This window comes from Terrapene carolina, unplaced genomic scaffold (assembly GCF_002925995.2).
Source record: "Terrapene carolina triunguis isolate 2854851 unplaced genomic scaffold, T_m_triunguis-2.0 Scaffold33911, whole genome shotgun sequence".
Taxonomy (NCBI): Eukaryota; Metazoa; Chordata; order Testudines; family Emydidae; genus Terrapene; species Terrapene triunguis.
Window position 1 is genome coordinate 11291096 of NW_020698262.1, and position 22045 is coordinate 11313140.

The window sequence follows — 22045 nt, forward strand, 5'->3', positions numbered from 1 at the left end:
CCCTTGAGAACAATGGGGAATTCCCATTCCCGACTCCCCTCCCTTGAGAACAATGAGGAATTCCTGCCTCCTCCTTGCCCTCCTTTGAGAACATTGGGGAATTCCCACCCTTGACTGTCCTGGAGAACACTGGGGAATTCCCATCCCCCACTTCTCCACTGAGCGCAATGGGAGCTGCTGGATTCTGGGTTCTTCTGAAAATCTTGCCCCTTGTTTTAAGCTCTCTCTAGAAAAGGATGTTCAAGAAGCACCCTGCTGGGGGAGGGGGCTTTAGAGTTTAGTCAGGAAGAACAAAGGGGTTAGGGTAAAAGCTCACTCCACACCCCCAGCCTGGCCTCTGTCCCTGAAGTGGAGGGATCCAATTTCTATGCTGTAGATGCACCCATGGTAAGTTCAGTTCGGTGAGGGAGATGCCCAGGCTGACTCTTCTCAGGAGCTGCACCCTTTGGAGGCCAGCAAGGGGAGATTCAACTAAATTAAAAAGTAGCAAATGCAAAACCGATCACAGGAAATACTTTTTCACTTAACACATTACTAGTCTGTGGAACTAACCGCCACAGCAAATTGTCAAGGCCGAGACCTTAGCCTGATTCAAAAAGGGGCTGGATATTTATACAGACGACAAGAATATCCAGAGTCACAATAAATAATAAACAAATATTCTGGGAGGAATAGTAAAGCTCCTGCTTCAGGGCTTAAGCCAATGTCTAACTATGAGAGACTAGGATGAGACCTATCTGCTACTGCAGGTTCTTACACCTTCTTCGAAGCATCTGGTGCTGGCGCATCTCAGCAACAGGATCCTGGATTAGATGGGCCTTCGGTCTCATCCAGTCTGACAATTCCTAACAGCAGTCTGAAGGGACTCCTATGTGAGATGCGACAAAGAGTCCTGTGGCACCTTATAGACTAACAGACGTATTGGAGCATAAGCTTTCGTGGGTGAATACCCACTTAGTCAGACGCATGTGGTGGAAATTTCCAGAGGCAGGTATAAATATGCAGGCAAGAATCAGATAGAGTCTAGAGATAACGAGGTTAGTTGTACATAATGCGGTGAGATGTACATCCTCACTCTCACTGCATATGGGGCCAACCCGGAGCTCCCCACTCAGTTTTAACTCAAGCAAATTCTCATTGAATTCTCATGAGGCAGAGTAAGAAGGAAGGACATCAAAGGGAGGTTAATGCCCTGGACTAGGACTCAGGAGGCCTGGGTCCAATTCCTGTTTCTGGCACGGCCTTCTTGTGTGGTCACTTAAATCTGTGGGTGCCTCAGTTCCCCATATGTCAAACAGGAGTGATAATTTGAGCTGGCAACTTTCAGTGAAAACTCTTAAACCAAATTATTTCAGGGAACATGGAATTGTAGTTCACTTCTCTTGTCCCCGTTCCCTTCTGAGGGCTGGGATTCCCAGCTTGACTATATCTCCCATAATGCATCATGGTTCCCCCCTCTTCACTGGCGTAAGCTGTGCATCACAGAGTCCCTGCTCATGGTGCATTATGGGAGATGTAGTCCAACTGGGGATCCCAGCCCGTAGAGGAGAACGGGGGCAAGAGGAGCAAACTGCAACCCCTATAAGGCACTAGAGCTCCCATTTTCAGCTGAAATACTTCAGTTTCCAGACAACATTTTTCAACAATAAACAATTTTCTGTGGAAAGTGGACACTTTTCACAAAAGGTGTCATTGAATCGAAAACCCAGGTTTCCACTGAAAACCGATTTCAACAGAAAATTTTCAACCAGCCCTTGTAATGATCCTTCCTTTGTCTTGTCTATTTAGATTGCAAGTTCTTTGAGGTAGGGACTGTCTCTGACTTTGTGGCCGTACAGCACCTAGCACAATCGAGCCCTAGTTGCAGTTGAGGCCTCTATGTGCTATTGCAATAAATAATAATAATAATAAAAATAAGCTCTAAGCAACAACATCAAGATTTGGATCTGGGTACGTTGTGGATCCAGGTCTGTGCTAAAAGGGGAACCATGGGCTCACAGATTAGATTGTTTGCTTTGCATTGCTCTAGAGACCACTTGATTCTTCCACCAAGTCTAAGCTATGACATCAGAGTGCCTTCCTTTTGTTCGGGTGAACTCACACTGCACTTTTTTTGTTTTTTTAAACTTTTTATGAGGACAAGGTTACAATAAAATGTTACCATACTACATCACTTATCCAGGCTCAGGTTAATATTCCCAAGAACCTGGCTAAAGATTCTGCTCTGGAAGTGACCTCTGCTTGGAGACATCTTTCAGGGAGACAACTTGGATCTGGGGGGTGGCTTGAGTCTGGTTCCATACTGCTTCAGAAACAGCAAACAGACTGCCGCTATTTCCTGACCATAACTTCTTTCCCGACTTGCCTTCTTGAGCCAGAGTCTCTCTCGTGTGCTTGAGGAGGAACAAGATGACATAAAGCAAATTATCCAGCAGGATCAGGCAGAGATTAAAGCAGGCATTTCATAGCGTTTATTTTTAAACCAAGGCAAGAAAATTGAGTTCTTCCTTTTTGAGATTCATTTCTCATCTAGCCATAGCAATTGCAATTAGGTGTATTTGAGGGGTGTCAGGCAGTTAATATATATATCAAATCTTTCATGTAACTTAGCATGGCTTTACCTGGGAACAAATATGCTTTTGGTGTGTTAAACGAGCATTAAGAACCTTTGGTTTTCACTACCTCCTTGGACTCACAGGTGTTTGTTAAGGGATTAATAAAATGCTGCTTTCATAGCCAAGTAATCAGCCTGACATGTGAAATTTATCTTGCTGTCCCAACACCCTTGACTAGGTCCTGTTGGAAAATGCACTCACCAGCATAGCCCAAGCATGGCAAAGTCACATTTTCCCTCTTGCTGTCCTGTGTGATGGTGTTGGTTTCTCTGAGAAGCCCACTGTGAGAACAAGCAGAGTGCAAATAGGTCTGTAAACAATGGATGCAGCAAAGTTAAATTGGTAGAGCAGGAGATGGGGAGGCAGGACACCTGGGTTCTAATCTTAGTTCTGCCACTGACTCACAGCATGACCTTGGCCAAGCCACTTAATCTCTGTGTCTCAGTTTCCCCTACTGCAGAACTGGTATAATAAAAACTGGGCACTTCAGAGGAGTTATGAGGCTGAGTTAACTAATTTGTGAGGGGCTTTGAGATCCTTAGATGTAAGTACAAAGTATTATTTTTAATATAACTGGCCAGAGTACTGGTTCAGCCAAACAGCTTAAATCAAAGACACCACATCCTTCCACCAGCAAAATAGTAGGGCTTGAAAATTTGGAATGGGGAGAGAATCTGAATGCTTATAGGCTGATATGGGTGTGTGTAGGATGCACACTTTGCAGGGTACGCTGTGTGGGGTGGCATAGGGGTGCATTCTGCTTACTTCCTCATAAACTAGATTCAGCGATAACGGAGACTCAGAGGGATTCTCATGGACCGTGAACAGGCATTTCATCCTAGTGAGTCTCATGTCTCCTAGGCACTCAGGGCCCCATGGTGCGTTGCTTTGAAAGCACAGGATGCTAGTCATGAATTACTGCCCTGCCTATAAGTCTGTAATAACATCCAGCCCTTCAAAAAAATGGGGCCAGTTCCGGGGGCCCAATTCTCAATAAGAGTCTTGCCTAAGTCAGGAGCTCATCATTTGGCTCCAGGAGCCTGCAACTTTAGATTATCTTCAGAGTAAAGTTCAGCTCTGAATCCTGACCCTAATGCTCTCAAAGTGCAGGGATGTTTGGATCTATCATAGAGACAGGGGAAAACTGTTAAGTTCAGATCCGGCTCTGAACTTTCCCGAAGTTCCTTGCTGTTTTGATCTGGGGTTTTGATTCAAGCTCATCTCTAATCCTGCCAGTTCCAGACAAAAAATGACCTATGCATTGTCAAACCAATTCAGATGGGTAGCCCACTAGTCTAGTGGATTTCAGTCCCACTGCTGGATGTGCAGTAGCAAGGAAGAGAAAGGGGTGTTCATGTACATACTGTGGATGAGATGCTCAGAGACACGGGCAGAGAATGGCCAGTGCACAGGACTAGGATCGGGGACCCAGCCACAGCTTTGCCCTGGGGGCCTCTCTGTGCCATTTATGAAACGGGGAAGAGGGGTAGTACTTCCCTTCCCCACAGGGGACCGTGAGGCTTAATTCATTTGTGTAGGTCAGGTGCCTTAAGGGCCTCAAAGGGAAGATAACAAGGACAAAGCATCAGTGTTGTTAGAGTGCCAGTCTGCCCATCACCGGTGAGTTGGCCAGGCCGAAGAAGGTATTTTGACATGCCTAGCAGATCACCCCGGCGCCCCAGCCAGCACTCCCTCGCCCCACACCAGGGTAGGATATGAGCCACTGCAGAACATGGGTGGTGCCTGTTGGGCCTGTCTGCACACTCCCTGCCCGGCCGGGCTCCAGCTCGTTGTAATGTGCAGCACTTCGGATGCTGCGAGTAGTGTCAGGCACGGTCTGAAACCAGCCGAGTCTATTCTGTCGGTCTAGGAGCAGGGAAAAGGTTGTTGTCATGGGCCTGACCTCTGGTGTCCGATACTGTCAATCCTGTTCTTTACCCTGAAAGGCCCTGTGATGCTCTCACAGAATAGCACTAACCCTGTCTCTCTCTCTCCTCATTTAAAAGGGCTCGAGTGCCAGAGGCCAAAGCGTCAGAACTCAAGCGACGACATTGAGGTCCTCTCCACAGGAACCCCGCTCCAACAAGAAAGCCCGGAGCTGTACAGGAAAGGCACCACCCCTTCTGACCTCACTCCTGACGACAGCCCCCTGCAAAGCTTCCCCGCCAGCCCCTCCTCTACCCCGCCGCTGGGCCCCACCTGCAGGACCAAGAGCGCCCATTTCTCCAGACAGGTCTCGGTGGACGAAGAACGGGGTGGGGAGATCCAGATGTTGCTGGAGGGACGAGGCGGAGACTACTTGAGACCCAACAGCTGGAACGAAGACAAAGCAGGCGGGACACGTAGCGTTAGAAGTGGGACCCTGCGCAGCAGTCATTTGGGGTCTGCCTCCATCCCTGAAGATTACAGAGGCCGGAGTGGAGGGCACAAACATATGGCCTCCAACCACAAGCAAAGAGAGAGGTGGACAGATTCCCCAGCCACAGTTTCTTGGACTTCCCACCACCGGTCCCACAACCACAGCTCAGGGAGTGCCAAGTTGCTTGAGCTGGATGAGGAGAAGTTGAGCAATTACGAGATGGAAATGAAACCCCTCATGAGGATGGATTCTTATATGCAAGAGATTCACACTCAAAAAAGACACTATAGTAAAGCAGGCCCCTGCAGGAGCCTGGCTGAGGACCACCGTGGGGAAGACCGGGGCTTTGGGGTTCAGAGACTGAGGTCTAAGTCCCAGAACAAAGAGAATTTCAGGCCAGCTTCCTCTGCTGAGCCCACAGTGCAGAAACTGGAAAATCTGAGGTTCGGGGACAAAGCAGAACCCCGGCTATTAAGGTGGGACTTAACCTTCTCCCCGCCACAGAAATCCTTACCTGTTGCACTAGAAGCCGAAGAGGAAAATGGGGATGAGCTCAAATCCAGTACGGTAAGTAGACAAACTTGTGTCGTTGAACCTGACTCAGGAAGCAGATGCCAAGGCGAACCTGAGCTGGTTCAGAACCGTTGCAGTGTTAGAAAGGTGTGGAAGAAAATTCACGCCATGAGAAAAACTGCCCCCCTCTCCACCCAACCAACCACCTTTAGTACCTTGAATTCCCCCTGTCTCCCATTCGTCACAAGGTATCAAGTACATTGAAAGGTGATTTTTGCAGCTTGCTTTACTGGCAAAATGTCTCTGGGGAAATGGCAAATTTTCTACATTGGGTGGGGGAAGGTATAAGCAGGGAAATGTGATTTGTTCCAAGCTAAAATTTTGTCACAATGAAATCCCAGCAGGACTCAGACTTGATCAAATGCATGAAACATTGCAAACCACCCTCCCTCCACCCAGTAAAAACCCAGCACCCTCAGAAACGACAAAATAATTATCAGGTTCCTGCCCACATGAAAATTCACCCAGCAAAAAAAAGAGCAGGTCCATGCAGCTCTTGTTGATACATTTTATCGGTAGGCCTGACAAATCCAACAGTATGAAATAACCCAGTTGCAACAGCTCGGTATTTGAATCCTTACCTCACGCCATTGCATCCATGTACAGTGATGTCATGTCGCTGCATCACAGTGTATCTCCCAGTGTGATGCAATGTTCTTGTGCCATAATGTTGTTGCATTGCAAAGCCTGAAATAAATGTGATCCTTTAATTGTGCAATACGACAGTCATGGAAGAGGCCCAAGAAAATTAGGACAGTTCTCTGAATTTCTGGATAAGGGATGAGCTTGATTCTAGTTTAACTCTTGGGAGTGAGCTGCATAGCACTGAACGCCCACAAATGCTATGGAAGTCACTAGGAGCGTGTAGGTGCTTTGTCTGGCCCTAAATATCTGCAGGGAGTTGGGCCTAAACAACTGATCTGTTAGCACCAATGCACAGGGCTCTGTCACAAGAGCTAAAGGTGAAATCCAGCCCTTGTTGTGGGCTAGGCCCTAGCAGGTGATGTTACTTATGCACACAAACCCAGTACATCATATACTCCCCCAGAGTTAGACAAGCTTCTGCGGTTCGCAGGAGTTGAACCCAACCTACGTGCTGGAGACATAGTTACTATGTAGATCACACACACAGGGAACTGGCGCTCAAACCCTGGCTTCAGATCTAAACAAACATTAATGCAAGACAGTTATTACTGACTAACTAGCAGGTACAGCCTACATGTAAAGATGCACAGACAAGCCATTAGAATGCACATCATATTTCTAAGTGCTATAACTGGGAAGCAGCATGTTCAGTTTTCTCACATTCATAACCAAGGGTGGAACAGATGGTGAAGGTTTGAGTTGAAGTTAATGAAATACAGAGTGATAGATGATATGTGGATTTAAATAACCCATGTTGCTGGCGACTCTTTGTTCTAGAAAGAGTTTTGCTGCATTAACAGGGTTTGTGTCCAGTGGCATGGACAGGAAGGGAGTCATCAGAAAGAGCTTGTTGAGTGAGAATATCTAGAACACAAAGCATCACCCATCCACAGCATAACAACAATACAATGTCGCATACATATAGCATGTTGCACCTTCAAGGATCTCCAAACATTTCACCAACATTAGGGAGTTTAGCCTCACTTTACCCAAAGGTAGCTGTGTGTGATTAGCTCCATTTTACAGATGGGAAAACTGAGGCACAGAGCAGTTAAGCCCCTTGTCCAAGATCACACAGTGAAGCAGTATCAGAACCAGGAAAAGGACATAGCACCTTTTAGCTCTGTGCCGTCAGAGCCACCGAGTTCATGAATGGGAACCCCAAACCTGTGCAAAGCATTGCCGCTCTGGATTTCCCAGACAGGCTTTAAGTTTTTCAAAGCAAGTTTAAGTCCATCCAGCCTCCCCAGAGCACAACTTAGACTGCCAGTTTTAGACAAGCCTTCCTATTTCCAGCAGGCTGCCGCTAGCACGCAGGCAGCCCTGATGCACAGCCTCCTGGTGGAGAGGTTTTGCAAAACGCAAACCACAGCTCCTGCAAAAGTCTGTGCGCTCCCACGCACTGGCCAGCTTGCATGGTGGCCCTGCTTTCCTGCCATCCCCAGCGTTGCCATTTGGGAAGCTGTTTGCTGAAAAGGACATTTCTTATCTCAAAGACAGCTGGGCCACTTCCGAAAGTGGAAGAAAGGGACGCTGTTAGCTGGGCAGGTCTATTTTTGACCTGCCTGGAACATCCTTGAGCATCACCCTTGCAGGACAGGCGGTTTTAAAAAGAATCGACCATGAACCAGCTCCACACGAGCCACTAATGAAACCAGAATACCAGCTCCTAGTTGCAGTAGCCTCTCTCCTCTGGATGATGAGTCCAAATCCAGCCCAGCTCAGGAATGACCATCCGATAGCTATTGGGTGCCCTATGTGACGAGAACAGGGTGGGTTCAGGTCAGTTCCCAGCGAAGCCATTATCACAGCTGGCACTAATCCCACCCCTTGTTATTAGCGTTATAGGAGCGCCCAAGGGGTTGAAGTGCTGTGGAGGCTGTGCCTTCCCTCTAGATGTGATCCTTCCGGGCCAGGGCTGAATAACAGTGTGTGTGGGGACGGGAGAGACCGGGGTTGGGAAGCATGTGCTGCTTTGGCATGTGCTTTCTGCGGGTAGTCAGGGGATTTCAGTCTTCAGGGCTCTCAAGCCAGTACTCAACTCATATGAAAAATTTAAAATAAAGTTTAAAAAAACCTTGATGTTTCTGTGGGTGTGTGGACCTGCACACCCAGAACAAACTCACATCAACATGCAGCGGATTGCCACCATTTGGGCAGAGGAATATGGACATGGAAAAACTTTCTCACTAGGAGGGTGGTGAAGCACTGGAATGAGTTACCTAGGGAGGTGGTGGAATCTCCTTCCTTAGAGGTTTTTAAAGTCAGGCTTGACAAAGCCCTGGCTGGGATGATTTAGTTGGGGATTGGTCCTACTTTGAGCAGGGGGTTGGACGAGATGACCTCCTGAGGTCCCTTCCAACCCTGATATTCTATGATTCTATGGATGGGCGAGTACTGGCACCTGTATTGTCAGGTTGGGGGGACCGTATGATGCAGAAATCTGTCCTGCATTTGGATGGTCCATAGCTTTCTGTATCCTCTGGACCAGTCTTTGAAAAAGAGAACTAACCTTTGGGGAGGTATGGAGGAAGAGAGAGTCTTTAAAATGCCAGCAGCCCTTTTACTCGTCAACACAAAATTCATCAAGTTTTTAGGAAGGGGAGAATAAATACATGACTTGAGTTGCAAAGGGGGTGAACATCTGCATCTCCCAGGCAAGCTGATGAGTGTTGTGGGACCTCAGTCAGGCCAGAATTCAGACATGAACTGATACCAAAAAGTTTCATTTGACTATTGTAATTTAGCAGGAGTGATCACATTTATTTAACAGGAGTACTTGTGGCACCTTAGAGACTAACAAATTTACTGTCTCTAAGGTGCCACAAAATTTGTTAGTCTCTAAGGTGCCACAAGTACTCCTGTTATTTTTGCGGATACAGACTAACACGGCTGCTACTCTGAAACCTGTCACATTTATTTAGATGAAATGCTTACAAGGACAAATTCTGGTCTCACTGAAGTCTATGACAAACGGCCTGTTGATTTCAGCAGGACCAATACTTGGTCCTTTGACGTTCTCCTTTCACAGGCGTTCATTAGTAAAGCCCTGTCCACTTTTGGGTACAACCCATGCTACCAAAAATCTGTGTTCACCTCTAACACATTTGCCCTCACCCCTAGACATTGTCAGATGCCGGTTTGGTTTTCTCAGTTATTTGCTAAAATCTTGTCTTATTTCAAACTACTCAAGAACAACTAGTGTGGTCCTCAATGGAGCCAGATGCTCAGTGAAGGTTATGGGAGTTTTGTTTGATTAAAGACCGCAGAAATGTCACTGTTCAACTTCAACTACCGGCAAGGCATTATAAACAGAAAGAGGAAGAAATTCCAGTGGCAGCCAGGTTTTGTTTTTTTAAGAGGCACATTCTCTATTGAGATATCCTAAGCATGTTTCACTGTCATCAGGGAAAGTGAAAGGGAGCCAGCCACCCTATAATTAGAGCCTCTCTGCTGAGGTATCACAGTGGAAGTGATGGGGGTGTCAGTGAAGGCTGCTTGGCCAGGTATTGAGCCAGGGGGAGGATACCTGAGAGGAGAAGGTGATATGAGTCAATGCGTAAAGGGGGAAGAAAGCGGGGCGGATGGAATCCAGCAGCTGTCCCCAGAAATAGAACCTCCCAGCCTACGTAGGTGACAAATGTTCCTTTCTCGGCTTTTTCAGGGGCTTTCAAAGTATTTTAAAGGGATTGCACCTCGGGATGGACAATTTGCATTTGAAAACTTAGCCACCTTGAGTCCCAAAGAATACGAAACAAGTGATAAAAATAGCAACCGGTTGCTGCCTCCGTAATGAACTAACACCCCCTCCCTGCGCCAACAGAGACTCTTTCCACTTGATGTTTAGGAAGACAGGCCACTGAGAGTGAATTGCTCCTAGCTGCTCCTGGTAAAGGGCTCTTCCCACCCCCTACCCCCTGCTGTCATTTGGCAGGTTGGGCTGGTCAACGAGAACATTGTTTGGACTCTGAATGGCTGTTCACTTCACTCACATTTGTATCTCTGCCTGGGCCTAATCCAATGCCCTATGAAATCTATGGAAAGACTTCCACGGTCTTCCAGGCCATTGGCTTAGTCCCCTTATCTGCTATACACTGGTGTGAATGGGGCTTATTTGCATAGCTGGGCAATGGGGTTCCTGGGGTCTTTCCACATTCAGGCCTTGATCTTACCCCTTCCCAGGCCTCGTGTCTCATCACAGCCTTTTTCCACAGCCCTCTCTCCAGGCTACTTCCACAGCACCACACTTCATTTCTGAGCTCTCCCTGGTCTCCCTCACTAGAGACACTCACAACAGGGCCAATGTCTCCCTAACTACTCTCCTTACTGACCATATATCTAGTCCTGCAGTCACTTGACCCCTGTCATCTGTTCCTGAGACTGTGCCACCTATCGGTCCCTTTAGATGACATCCCCCAGAATGCCCCGGTTTAGGGCTGAGCCAGGACTGGACCATGCTTGCCTATCACCTCCCTTTAAAGCCAGTGGATACTATGTCACAGTGACTATACACAACAAACTATAAAATTATAAAAATCACAGAAACATAGGGCTGGGAGGGACCTCAAGAGGTCATCTAGTCCATCCCCATATGCGGAGGCAGGATTAAGGGTATTTAGACATCCCTGACGCATCTGCCTAACTTGTTCTTAAAAACCTCCATTGATGGGGAGTCCACACTTAACTTGTTTCATTGTTTAACTGTCTTTAGAGTTAGAAAGTTTTTCTTAATCCCGAATCTAAGTCTTCTTTGATGCAAACTAAGCTCATTACTTCTTGTTCTCCCATTAGTGGGCATGGAGAACTCTCCATAAAACTATCCATAAACTGCCTCTCCATAAAGTGCTGTCAACGCACAGAGCAAACACATGGGGGGGCGGAGGGGAGGAAATACTATTTTTCCCTCTAATCTCTTTCATGTACAGCCATCTCAGGGATTACTTGTAACAACTCTAGGTAAATAGTTTTCAGACAGAAGTGTGATGTGCAATTTGACGTTGTCCTTTTAAAACCCTTTTGATATCAGGAGGCCTTTGATGTAGCTGAAGGATTTAGCCTCATTTTTATTGTCATTGTCATCGTGTATGTGTTTTAGTCTTTTTGAAGTGAATATTTAGAGATGGGCCTCACCCAACCCCCGAACTATGAACACTCCTCCACCCCCACCATGCAATAATTGGGATCAAGATCTGGATCTCAACTTTGTGGCTGGCTCCCTCTCCTGCTAATTCAACAAACTAAAATCCCGGATCACCCCCAAACTTCGGCAACATTGGCATTTGGATCTAGAACCTGCAACTCACACCCAGCTCTACAGCTCTTCATAACAAGGGCACGTAGGTCACGCTGGCGGCTGCACTAATACATACAACCCTCATAAGTAGGATGGAATTACACTACGTTTGCACACACACAGACACACAAACATCACAGGGACAATTTAGGAACGCAGGTTTGAAAATGTAGCCCCTTAATCTGTTCTTGTTTTATTGTAAAAATCTCCAGGATGACTTTTTTTAAATTAAATTTGTTTATGTAAATAAAACATATCCTCACATATATATAAATGCATATTATGTAAGGCCCTCGTCCTGTGATGTGCTGACTTCACTGGGACTCGGGGGTACTCAGCACCTTGCAGGATGGGTCCCCAAATATAGAATAGCTGTCATGGCTCCAGGGCTTAGTCCCTAAGGGTTGATGAGATTTTTTTCAATGAGTGAGGACTGCAGGATGAGGATCAAATTTCTGTTCTCTCTACATTCTGACCTATCAGCTTCTACGACTTACTTACCCGGCCCTCATTACTTCTGGAGAAGCACACCGATTCACCATACCCCAGGCAGCCCTTCCTGTGACCAGGCAAGAGAGATGACGCAGAGACTCCGTGAAATACACAAGAGACCTTGCTATGCCAAGCCATTGGTCTGGGAGATGCTCAGACACCCAGGTGATGGGCATCAGTACAAATCCCATAGAACGGCAGACAGCGTTTCTTACTGAGACCATAAACCATAACGGATCCGCTTGCCATCTAACTACGCCCCGCTCGCCGCAGTATTATATGGCTTTTCAGTAATGCCCTATTTTATTGTGCACTGGCGCCAAGTGACTGCTGCTTTTATGTAACTACATTTGGGGCCAGATTCTCTTCTCGGTTATTCGTGTGCTCACTTACCGGAGTCCCTCTTTGCACGGGTGTAAATAAGAATTTACCCCCATGTTTGACTTGGTAACTGCTCTTTAACTATTTAGCCGTGACTCGTGCCTATAGATTGCACGGGGTCCACTGCTCAGCAAAAACGACATCCAGCTGCTGATTTTTCAAGCACGTTCCCAGTGCTGAGGCTTTCTGCTGAGCAGCAGCCTTGATAATTGCACTCCAGAGATCCCCGAGGGATTCCTAGGTAACCGCACTACAGTTTCCCTGGCAGAGATAACAAAGGTCGGACTCTGTGATAACACATAACAATGGATTGTTAATATTTTAATGAACAATGCTGCGGTTGGATTGGTGAGGTACACCTCCCTGGCCCCCCATATTCCCAGTCAGACACTTGGGTTGCTGGACAACAGTTAGAAACAAACAGGATAATGAGACAAATGATGGTGCTTAGATACTGCCGTGATGACATTATTAATACATGGATACTAGAGACAGCTTGGAAGCTCCATTCAAAACATAAAGCTTACCCAAATATTTATGATTAATTGTGATTTCATAGCAGGGGGCCATTTTATTTCTCACCGAGCCCCCCTCTTGATCCGCAGCCCCAGTGCCTGGGAAGTCATGCGTTTAAAAGCCAAGGCCCTGATTGTCACTAAGGCCCATTTACATCTCTCTGGCAGTAATAGAATTTACCCCTCCTTCCAGGCCCCTTCACACTGCCAGGGAGACGCAAAGAGGTCTTCGTATAAATGAGAATCAGGCCCCCGAGCTGTTCAGCTGCCTCACCTTCTTGCTGAAATTTACCATCCCCAGCGTGGAAAGGCGAGTGAGTGAACGGAGGCTCAATATAATAATTCCCTTCTGAGGATGTGGTCAGCCAGCTATTCACCCTGCATGTAGTTACACTGCTACTTCATGGCAGAGCAGAGTCTGGAAATCTGTGCATTGGTGCTGGGCTGTGGAGTGAAATTTTGAAACTGTGCCCTGACTTTACAAGGGATATGGACTGGAAATTATAAACAACCCCTTGCAGCTCCTGGCGTCACTGCCTAGAACCAGCACATCTCTCTCTACCGTTCTGCGCAGTGGCTCTTTGTAGGTGCTGTGATAAAGTACTGTGCCCGCAAATGACATGTGAGTCCTAGCTGCAAAACAGCTCAGGCTCTGGAGTCCCATCCCCCCAAAGTCTGCAGGCGTGTCAGTCCCAAGTTTTTATTTGGGCTTCTCTCTCAATCGAATGATCAGTTACCGCAGAGCTAAAGTGCGGCAAGACTTAAATAAAATGCCACTGAATGGCTAGAGTTGTGTGTGGCGTCTCAAATCACAAGGCCTCAAGGTAAAAGGGATTTTTGCTTTTGTCTCAATGTGGGTTTCCCTTGTTAAAGGTCCAGCATGGTCGACAGTGCAGTGAAGTCACTTTATCTGCTGGTTCTAAAACGTTGCCGTTCACGGGAGTTTACTAACCTGTTGCCAGCTTGAGGACAGGCCTGAATTTCCTCCAGGGCTCACTCACCTCAGAGTGTTTCATCTTCCTCCAGGGCACCAAAGAGGAATCAGGCAAAGATGGCACACATCCCAGGACAGTCAGCTTCCTGCGATCGCAGGGGATGGGACGGGGATGAGTAGATCTTTGGTGGAGGTTAAAGCACAAAGCTGTTGAATCAGAAGCCCAGGCATAAGCAGCATTTAAAAGTTTATAATTGGAGCCGAAGCAAAAGCCTGAAAGGTCACAAAGCTTTTTATTAGATTAGCCAGCATATTATCAGAAATCTGGCCCCTCTGCTAAGACATTCCAACACCTTTACAATGGGTGGCCCATTCCCAGCTGAGAGATCACTACATAGATAGTCCTCTCTGGAGTTAGGTCAGGAGGAGTAGAGAAAGGGCAAATGTGAAAAGCAAAGAGAAGCTGTAGGCTGAAAGGATGTCAGACATCGGCTGCCCCCTTTGCAAGGAATCCCCAAAGACAACTGCACGTGCAGAGGTGATTTTTAAATCCACAAGCTCACAGACCTCTCACAGGCATGACTTAGGTATCCCAGTGCACATGTTAAGGACCTAATCCTGCAGCCCTTACTCGGGTAAAATTCCAATCAACTTTCCCTTGAACTCCATGATTTCCATGGGAGTTTGGTCCCAGGAAGGACTGCAGGGTTACGTTTTCTCGCATGTAAGAGGGGAAAGCTCTAGTGACCAGAGAATTGAGAAATGCTTAGGCTAGCCACATCCGGTCCTGTTCTACAACTCTGTTCAGCGATGAGAAAGAAGCACACAGAGGGTATCACATGCCATCTGCCTGAGCAGCATTCAGGCTGGCTGGCATGTAGGTTTGCCTCCTGTATGTGGTTAATTTGACCTACTAGACCGAGCACATGAATAGGAAAAGAGGCAGAAACACTGTCACTTGGGACATTTAAATAGAGACTGGACCAAAGGCTAGAGAACGTACACTAGGGAGCCATCCTGCACTGGCTGATGGGTGGCTGAGACCCAGTGGGTTTTTGCATCACTGCGCTGCCCTGCCAGCAGAAACAACCAGATTGATAACCATCAGCAACCTATTATCCTATTGATCCTAGGGGAAAGCACGTGAAACCCAATAATCTTTTGAAATGGAGCTGGTACAGTGAATAACAATCTGCATCGCAGTATTTAGCCTCGCTCCAACTTGGCAGCAAGCAGGGAAGGAATTCGGCACCCAGAAGGGTTGGCTTAGCACAGGCAAAGAGATTTGCACAAACCAGTCCAGAGCAGCTACCTGGCTGCCAGGAGGCTCCCTCAGAAATCCTTCCATTTGGTTGGCTTCCTTTGACCTCGTTGCTACGCAACAGCATATGCCTTTCCAGCAAGCTTCAGCTTCTCAAAGGCAGAGCCCCGTCCTCCCCCCCTGGGCCCCCACCTCCCCAAATGTGAAATGAATCAAGCAGCTCCGGAGGAGAAATGATCTCTGTCTCGCAAGGAGGTTTTTAAATAGATCTGCACTGTGGTTTAAAGACTGGCTTCATGAGGGCATCCACCCCTGCCTTGTTACAACCCGAATGAGCCTTGTTACAATGAAGAAGGGAGGGGAGGAGGGAGAAGCAGGGAACTAATTGCTCCATTTCATGAAATAAACAAATCTATATAATTAAAATGACTATGAATGGGGGCCGTTCAGGGCCTCTGGCTCTCCTACTGTGTATCCCATTCCCTGTGCTACCCAACTGCAGCAGCTTAGACAAAGGTGCCGGCTATTCCATCCAGTGCTCGCCACCTCCCATTCATTTTTGCACTCTAGCCTGCCCAGTACTTGGATTCTTCCGAACCATGTTGGTAGAGGCGAGCAGCAGTGCCACACCGCAGTCCCACTCAGAGGCTTAGCATTAAAGGAGGGAGCAGCAGCCTAGCGTGCCAAGCACAGAAGACTGATGTCCAAGCACTGGCCCATCTCTAGGGTGTATTGCACCCTGCACGGGAGCTCACACTTATTAGACAACCGACTCTCTGAAGAGACCACCCCAAAGTGTCCCAAAACATAGTGACTACGATTCTGCGCCATCCTTTTTAGATCATCACCTCAGATAGGCACCTGGTTTTAGCTGGTCCCTTAAGGCAGGATTCACCATGTACATGACAGGAGGGAATCCAAGCTCAGGTGCTGTCCTCACTTACTGATCCACCAGGTATAAGCTTCCTCAGTCAACCTCCCGTCATGGTCACAGCTTGGCTCCAATTCACTGGATTGCTCCAACGCCCCCCTTTGAGAACTAAATGAGGTGTCTCATACTCTATCTTTAGTCCATCAGCTTTGTCCTCACTGCACAGTAACAAGGACTGGACTGCCGGGGGCTGCATCTGGCCCTTGGGCTGCACATAGCGTGCCCCTAACTGAACAGAATTGGTTTATTTCACGAAGAAGACAACAAGGAGCTCCTCTGAGGTCTCAGAAGCTACCGTTGCACTGAATTGTACACGGACAAAAGCCAGGTGGGGGTAGAGCTCCTATGGTTTAAACAAAGTCCTAGGAGTCAGGACATCTGGGGTCATTTCCTGGCTCTGCCACAAAACCTGCCGTGTGTCTCTGTTTCCTCACGTGTAGAATCCTTACCTGCCTCAAAAAGGGGACAGTGAAGCAAAATTCACTAACAGTTGCAAAGTGCTTTGCAATTCTTGGATGGAAGGTGCTACCTAAGTGCAAAGTACTATTTACTCCTCCCTCAACCTGTTTTGTCTCATGCTTAGAGGTGCCCACAGCTTCAGTGGAAGTTACGGGTGCTCTGCACCTTAGCAAACCATGCCCTGCCGGGTTACGGTATAATTACAGATTCTGACCCTTCTTACCAACAGTTGGCTAACCACCAAATTTCGACATGCTTTGTAACTTCTTTCCTTCTCTTTCTCTGTTCCAGGGCTCGGCTCCCATTCTGGTAGTCATGGTGATCTTACTGAACATTGGCGTCGCCATTTTGTTTATTAACTTTTTCATCTAACTCAAGACTGTCTTGTTTGCAAAAATAAGAGTTACGTGTATGAACGGGGGGGAAAAAACCAAACAAAAACAAATCAAAAAAAGGGAAAGATCATAACTTGAACTGTCCTATGACAACTTCCAAGTCTTTTCACAGAACAACAACAAATGATTGAGTCTCACTCACAGTTTGCCTTTTTTTCCTGGGTAATGTTTTTTGGATTTTAGCCAAAATTCTTCGCTTGTACAACACTATGCTGTGTGGCATGGCAGAATGCTAACAACTCTCTGACCCTCCCAGCCCCAGAAAGGATGAGACAGGATCCCAGCAAAATAAGAGTCAGTTATTTTTTCCCCTCCAAAGTAAATAAACAACAAAAATTGCAAAATGGAGGTAAGAGGGTGGGCAGATGGAACAGGATACGAAGAGGGGTGAATGAGTCTCTGGTGTAAACACTCAACCTCATTGTTGTGAAGTTAATGGGGGGGAATCCCCTTTCACCCATCCCCCTCTAACACACACACACACACACACCCTGCTACAAAAAAAACCCTCATATTTTTCTTCCCCTCTCTGCTACCAGAAAAAAAAGCAGGAATCAGGAGGAGAAAAGGAGGTGCTCGGGGAGGGGAAGAGACCCCCCCTGAGTACAGAGGATAGAGGATGAAGGGAAAGTGGCCTATGTTTGTTAGAGTTTTAAAAAATTCTGAAGCAATCAGCATTTTGCTCAGTTCTGGTATGGTGGTGGGGGGATTACAAGGTGTAAATATTGTACCTGCTGTCACCCTCCCGTCCTCACTCAGCCAGAGCAAAACCACCCTCTTTCCGTTCAAAGCTGATTTCTCCTAGCTACAAATCTGCCCTTCCCTCACCCCATATATTGCCTGGTGGCTTATTACGGCCCAACTCCCCCATACACACACATCAGGAGCGGTGATACTAAAACAATCACCAGCTATCCCATCCTGAACTGTAACCACACCTACACAACCACACCAGCGCTTACAGAGAATGCAAGGAAGCTGTCTGGTGGGAGATTCGATTCTGATCCAGCAAAGGACATCTGGGGAGGCGCATCGCAACAGCTGCAGGAGCGGAGGAACGCGGCTGGGTATGCCTGTTACATCTTGCCATGGACCGCTTCAGACATCATGCTTGGGCTCTGAGCATGTAGTATTTTTGCACTTTGTATGCAGGATGTATATTCCAGCTTCCGACATGTCCCTGTAAAAAAACGTCATTGGCAACGGCAGCCTTTAAGGATGTATTCTTTTCTATTCGTCACTTAATTTTGTTCATTTTAACATCTTTGTAATGGAAGTGGCCTACTGAGGTGCCTTCCAGTCCTACCCTTCTATGAGTCTATGCCTGCCTTGATTTTTTCCCCATCCCTCCCTCCCCCGCCCCGATAATACGCATTCATTAAAGATACAGTACCCCAGTCCTGAGCTTTTATGGTCGCAATGACAAAAGCATGGTTTTAGCTCAGTTGCTTGGAAATTCCTGACGTCCTGTTGCATTCCAAAAACAATGCAACTGTTTTCCCTGCCTACCCCCATCCCCAAAACCACATGCCGTCTGTCCTTGCCTGCTACGTCAGCTGTGCACTGCAAACGGTTAACTGCCTCTCTTTGATACAGTATATATCGGCACCCCATCTGACCCACAATTACACCTACTGCAAGTCCATTGGATAAAGAGGGGTGGGGGAGTCATGAGGGTCAGATATGGCCCAAATACAATCCTAGCTTTTATCTGTGCCCAAATCCGTCTCATCATTTTACATACAGAGTGTTGGACACAACCTGACTTGGCTTTGCTTTGCTTACATTTTAGCTGTTTCTCTGCTACCTTTTCAGCAGATTTCTTTATTACACTGCACTGGATTGCTATATTTTTAACCAGAAATAAACTAAAGATTAGCGCATGTGCCAGTTAAATTCAGTTCTTTTTCTTAAACTGTCACGCTCATTCCGTCTTGCCGTTTTCTTTCCTTTTTTTGTTTGTTTTCCTTTCTGGGTAGAGGGTGTGGGATGGAAGGAATGAATGGCAGATAACGCGAGCCTAGAAACCTTTCTGATCATTTTGTTTCCAGGGGAACAGTCCATCTTTTTTGTCCATCTTCATTTTTCCCCCCATTCATCTTTTTTAATATTGAATGGTTGCTGCAGACCTTAAGTGAACCAAATAACGACATCATGTAATTGCAGCCCTAGGAAACCATACATGCTGCGATATGTGTTTTGTAATTCTGTTTGCAACTCTTTGTAAAGATTCTAGAGAACTTTTTTTGTACATTCCAGTAAGTGCATGACACACAGATACCTACAGAAGCAGGTTACATATTTAAATGCAAACACAGTACAATATTTAGATATGTATAAAACAGCACAAAAATGCATATCATTATCAAATAAAAGTACTAGTGGTTTCATGCCTAGGTTTCTCACACTGGTGACTGACTAGTTATTACTGCTTTTCTTTCAGACCTCCAAGGAATCAATATATGGCTTCCCCAAATTCAACCTAACTCCGTTTGTCTTTCATCTCTTGGTTTCTCCCTTTGAAGCATCTGGCATTGGCCACTGTCGGAAGACAGGATGCTGAGCTAGATGGACCATTGGTCTGACCTACTATGGCTGTTCTTATGTTCTAGTTTCTATGGGACTAAACATTCAGTCAAAGTGTCTAAGATTCAGTGGGTCTGAAAGACATCTGAAGATTAATATTAATTGATTCCCAATGTGATTAAAAATAATGATCCCTTGATTAATCGAGGTGAGTTGAGCAATTTGTCTTAGCTCTGTGCTTTCACATCCACCCAGAGTCAAAAATAGTATTGACAAGTAGCCCAAAGAGATAAACAACTCATTGTACTCTCTCTACCACATAAGTACTGTGTCATGGCTCTCTCTCTCTTCGGCATGTCTAAGACACGCATCACCATAGTATCTAGACACCACATCCATATATACTCTCTCTCCATGCTGTTTTACATGTATACTCACATGCATAGCTAGATAGATGCATGCAAGCAGCTGTGTGATTCTGAAGACAATTGACTTTGCTTTTCAGTCTTAGGGATCTTCTCATTTTCCTAAGGAGGAAGTTGCAGCTATTTAAAACCAGTCCAACCTCATGTCCTGAACCTGCCCCCAAGCTGCAGGAATGGACCAAGCTCCCCACCCACATCCCCCGCCCAGATGCACGTGGTTTCCTTGCTGGACTCCAGAAAGGCTACCTTCATCTCTCACCCTGTACCACCAGTGGATCATTGTGAAGTCAAGTCTTTCAGGGAAGAGTAAGAAAGACGGATACAAAAGTCCCCCGGATTGGCTTAGCTCTAGTCCATCTGGCTGTTCTTTTTGCTCAAGGTCCCTTGGAACGTGTAGTAACATCCCATGGCTCATTTCACACAGCCCTATGACATGGAGTCACCCACTCAAACCACTGACAATTGGACGCTGTTGAAACAAACTTTTCATTTGTTCTCTTGCCAAGGTCCCTTTCTCTACATGCTAATCAGTTACCATGCTGATACAGCTAAAGGTTACCATGCTGATACAGCTGAAGAAATTGGATGTGGTTGGACTGAGTTGCAGGAGGGGGGAAAAAAAGCTTAATACAAGTGTGTAGTTTAAGTAACTGAAGGCCTGATTTTCAGAGATGCTGAGCTCCTGCAGCTCCCAATTAGTGCCGCTGGAGTGGCGGATGCCTCGGCACTTCTGAAAATCAGGTCCTCGCTGAATTGCAGGCACAGTGTTTAGTCTATTACTATTGTTTTTCCTCTCTGACCTACACTGTATAGCTCTCTGGCCAATCCTGCCCTGAACTATTACTGAAGGCAATGCTGTGCGTGGGACCAACAGGGATAGCTCAATGGTTTGAGCATTGGCCTGCTAAACCCAGAGTTGTGAGTTTAGTCCCTGAGGGGGCCATTTAGGGATCTAGGGCAAAAAGCTGTCTGGGGATTGGTCCTGCTTTAAGCAGGGGGTTAGACTAGATGACCTCCTGAGCTCCCTTCCAACCCTGATATTCTATGTGGTGCACATTAGAGACATGCACTATGGATAAGAGATCCATAACGTGCATCAGAGGAGAGAGTGGTTCCCTTCACTCGTAACCTTGTCTCAAACCTCACCATTCCTTAGAGAGTTGCTTTTTCCTTCATACTTTATTCCTCTTCATCTGAATCTACTTCAGGTTCCAACAACACAGGTAGTGACCATGCTGGTATTTAACTTTAGTGTCGACATCAGCTCATTTTTCCAGGGTATGGATAACTGTGTAATTACCACACTGACCTAGGATAACTACCGTGGCCAGTGAATCCTATGGTTATCAGAGGGTGTCCAAAGGTCCAAATACAGAATACGCATAGGAGCATTCGTGCCTCATAGGAATAGAGCCTTACCCATCCCCCACCGTTTATGACTTCTTACAGCTCGCTTTGCATGGCGGACGGTGGTGGTGGTTGTTTTTTGTCCTTGAGGGTGTAAAGGTACCCACATGCTTGGCTGCTGCTGAATGCTATTAGTACAACCAGGCATAGTGCACCTGCCGTGCAGCAGAATGTAAATGGCCCAGCCTATCCTGGCATTGGTGGGTCGTAGGGCCATTTTCATACAGGATAGTGGCACAGCCTGTGAAGTAATGGAGCAGTATGGATTTTGGCAGACCCAAGGAGGGCTGGTTCCACGTGTGTTGTACTGGTGACCGTTTCACACAGCAAGCCTCTGAGTGCAACACCCCCCCCTTATAAATTAAAACACTTTTTTTATATTTAACACTGTTATAAATGCTGGAGGTGAAGCAGGGTTTGGGGTGGAGGCTGACAGCTCATGACCCCCCATGTAATAAACTCATGATCCCCTCAGGGGTCACAACCCCCAGTTTGAGAACCCCTGTGTTAGAGGATAATTGGTTACTTCCTGTATCTGTCAAGTGTTTTAACACCACTGGCAATTTTTAAATCATGATTAGATGTTTTGTTAAAAACTCTGCTCTAGGAATTATTTTGGGGACGTTCTCTGGCCTGGAGGAGAAGGAGGTCAGACCAGATGATCGCAATGGTCCCTTCTGGCTTGCAAGTCTCTGAACAGGATCCCCTTTGTCAAATATACACACGCACACTCTCACCCTTTTCTGGGTGCTACCCTCAATCTGTATTGAATGGACTTCTGTTGTGCGCATGGTATGGAATGCAGGACCCTGCTATACTTTCCCGATGACAAGC

General features: G+C 46.7%; 1 protein-coding gene across 1 annotated transcript in view; it reads left to right on the forward strand.

The window, feature by feature from the left end:
* LOC113409645 (junctophilin-3) overlaps window positions 1-16870 on the forward strand; it is a 114080-nt gene extending 97210 nt beyond the window's left edge. Inside the window, exons 4-5 of the mRNA XM_026663792.1 lie at window positions 4622-5541; window positions 16750-16870. Coding sequence (XP_026519577.1) covers window positions 4622-5541; window positions 16750-16830 — 1001 coding nt within the window. The 3' untranslated portion in view covers window positions 16831-16870. The remainder of the gene's footprint in view (window positions 1-4621; window positions 5542-16749) is intronic.
* Window positions 16871-22045: the final 5175 nt, after the last annotated feature.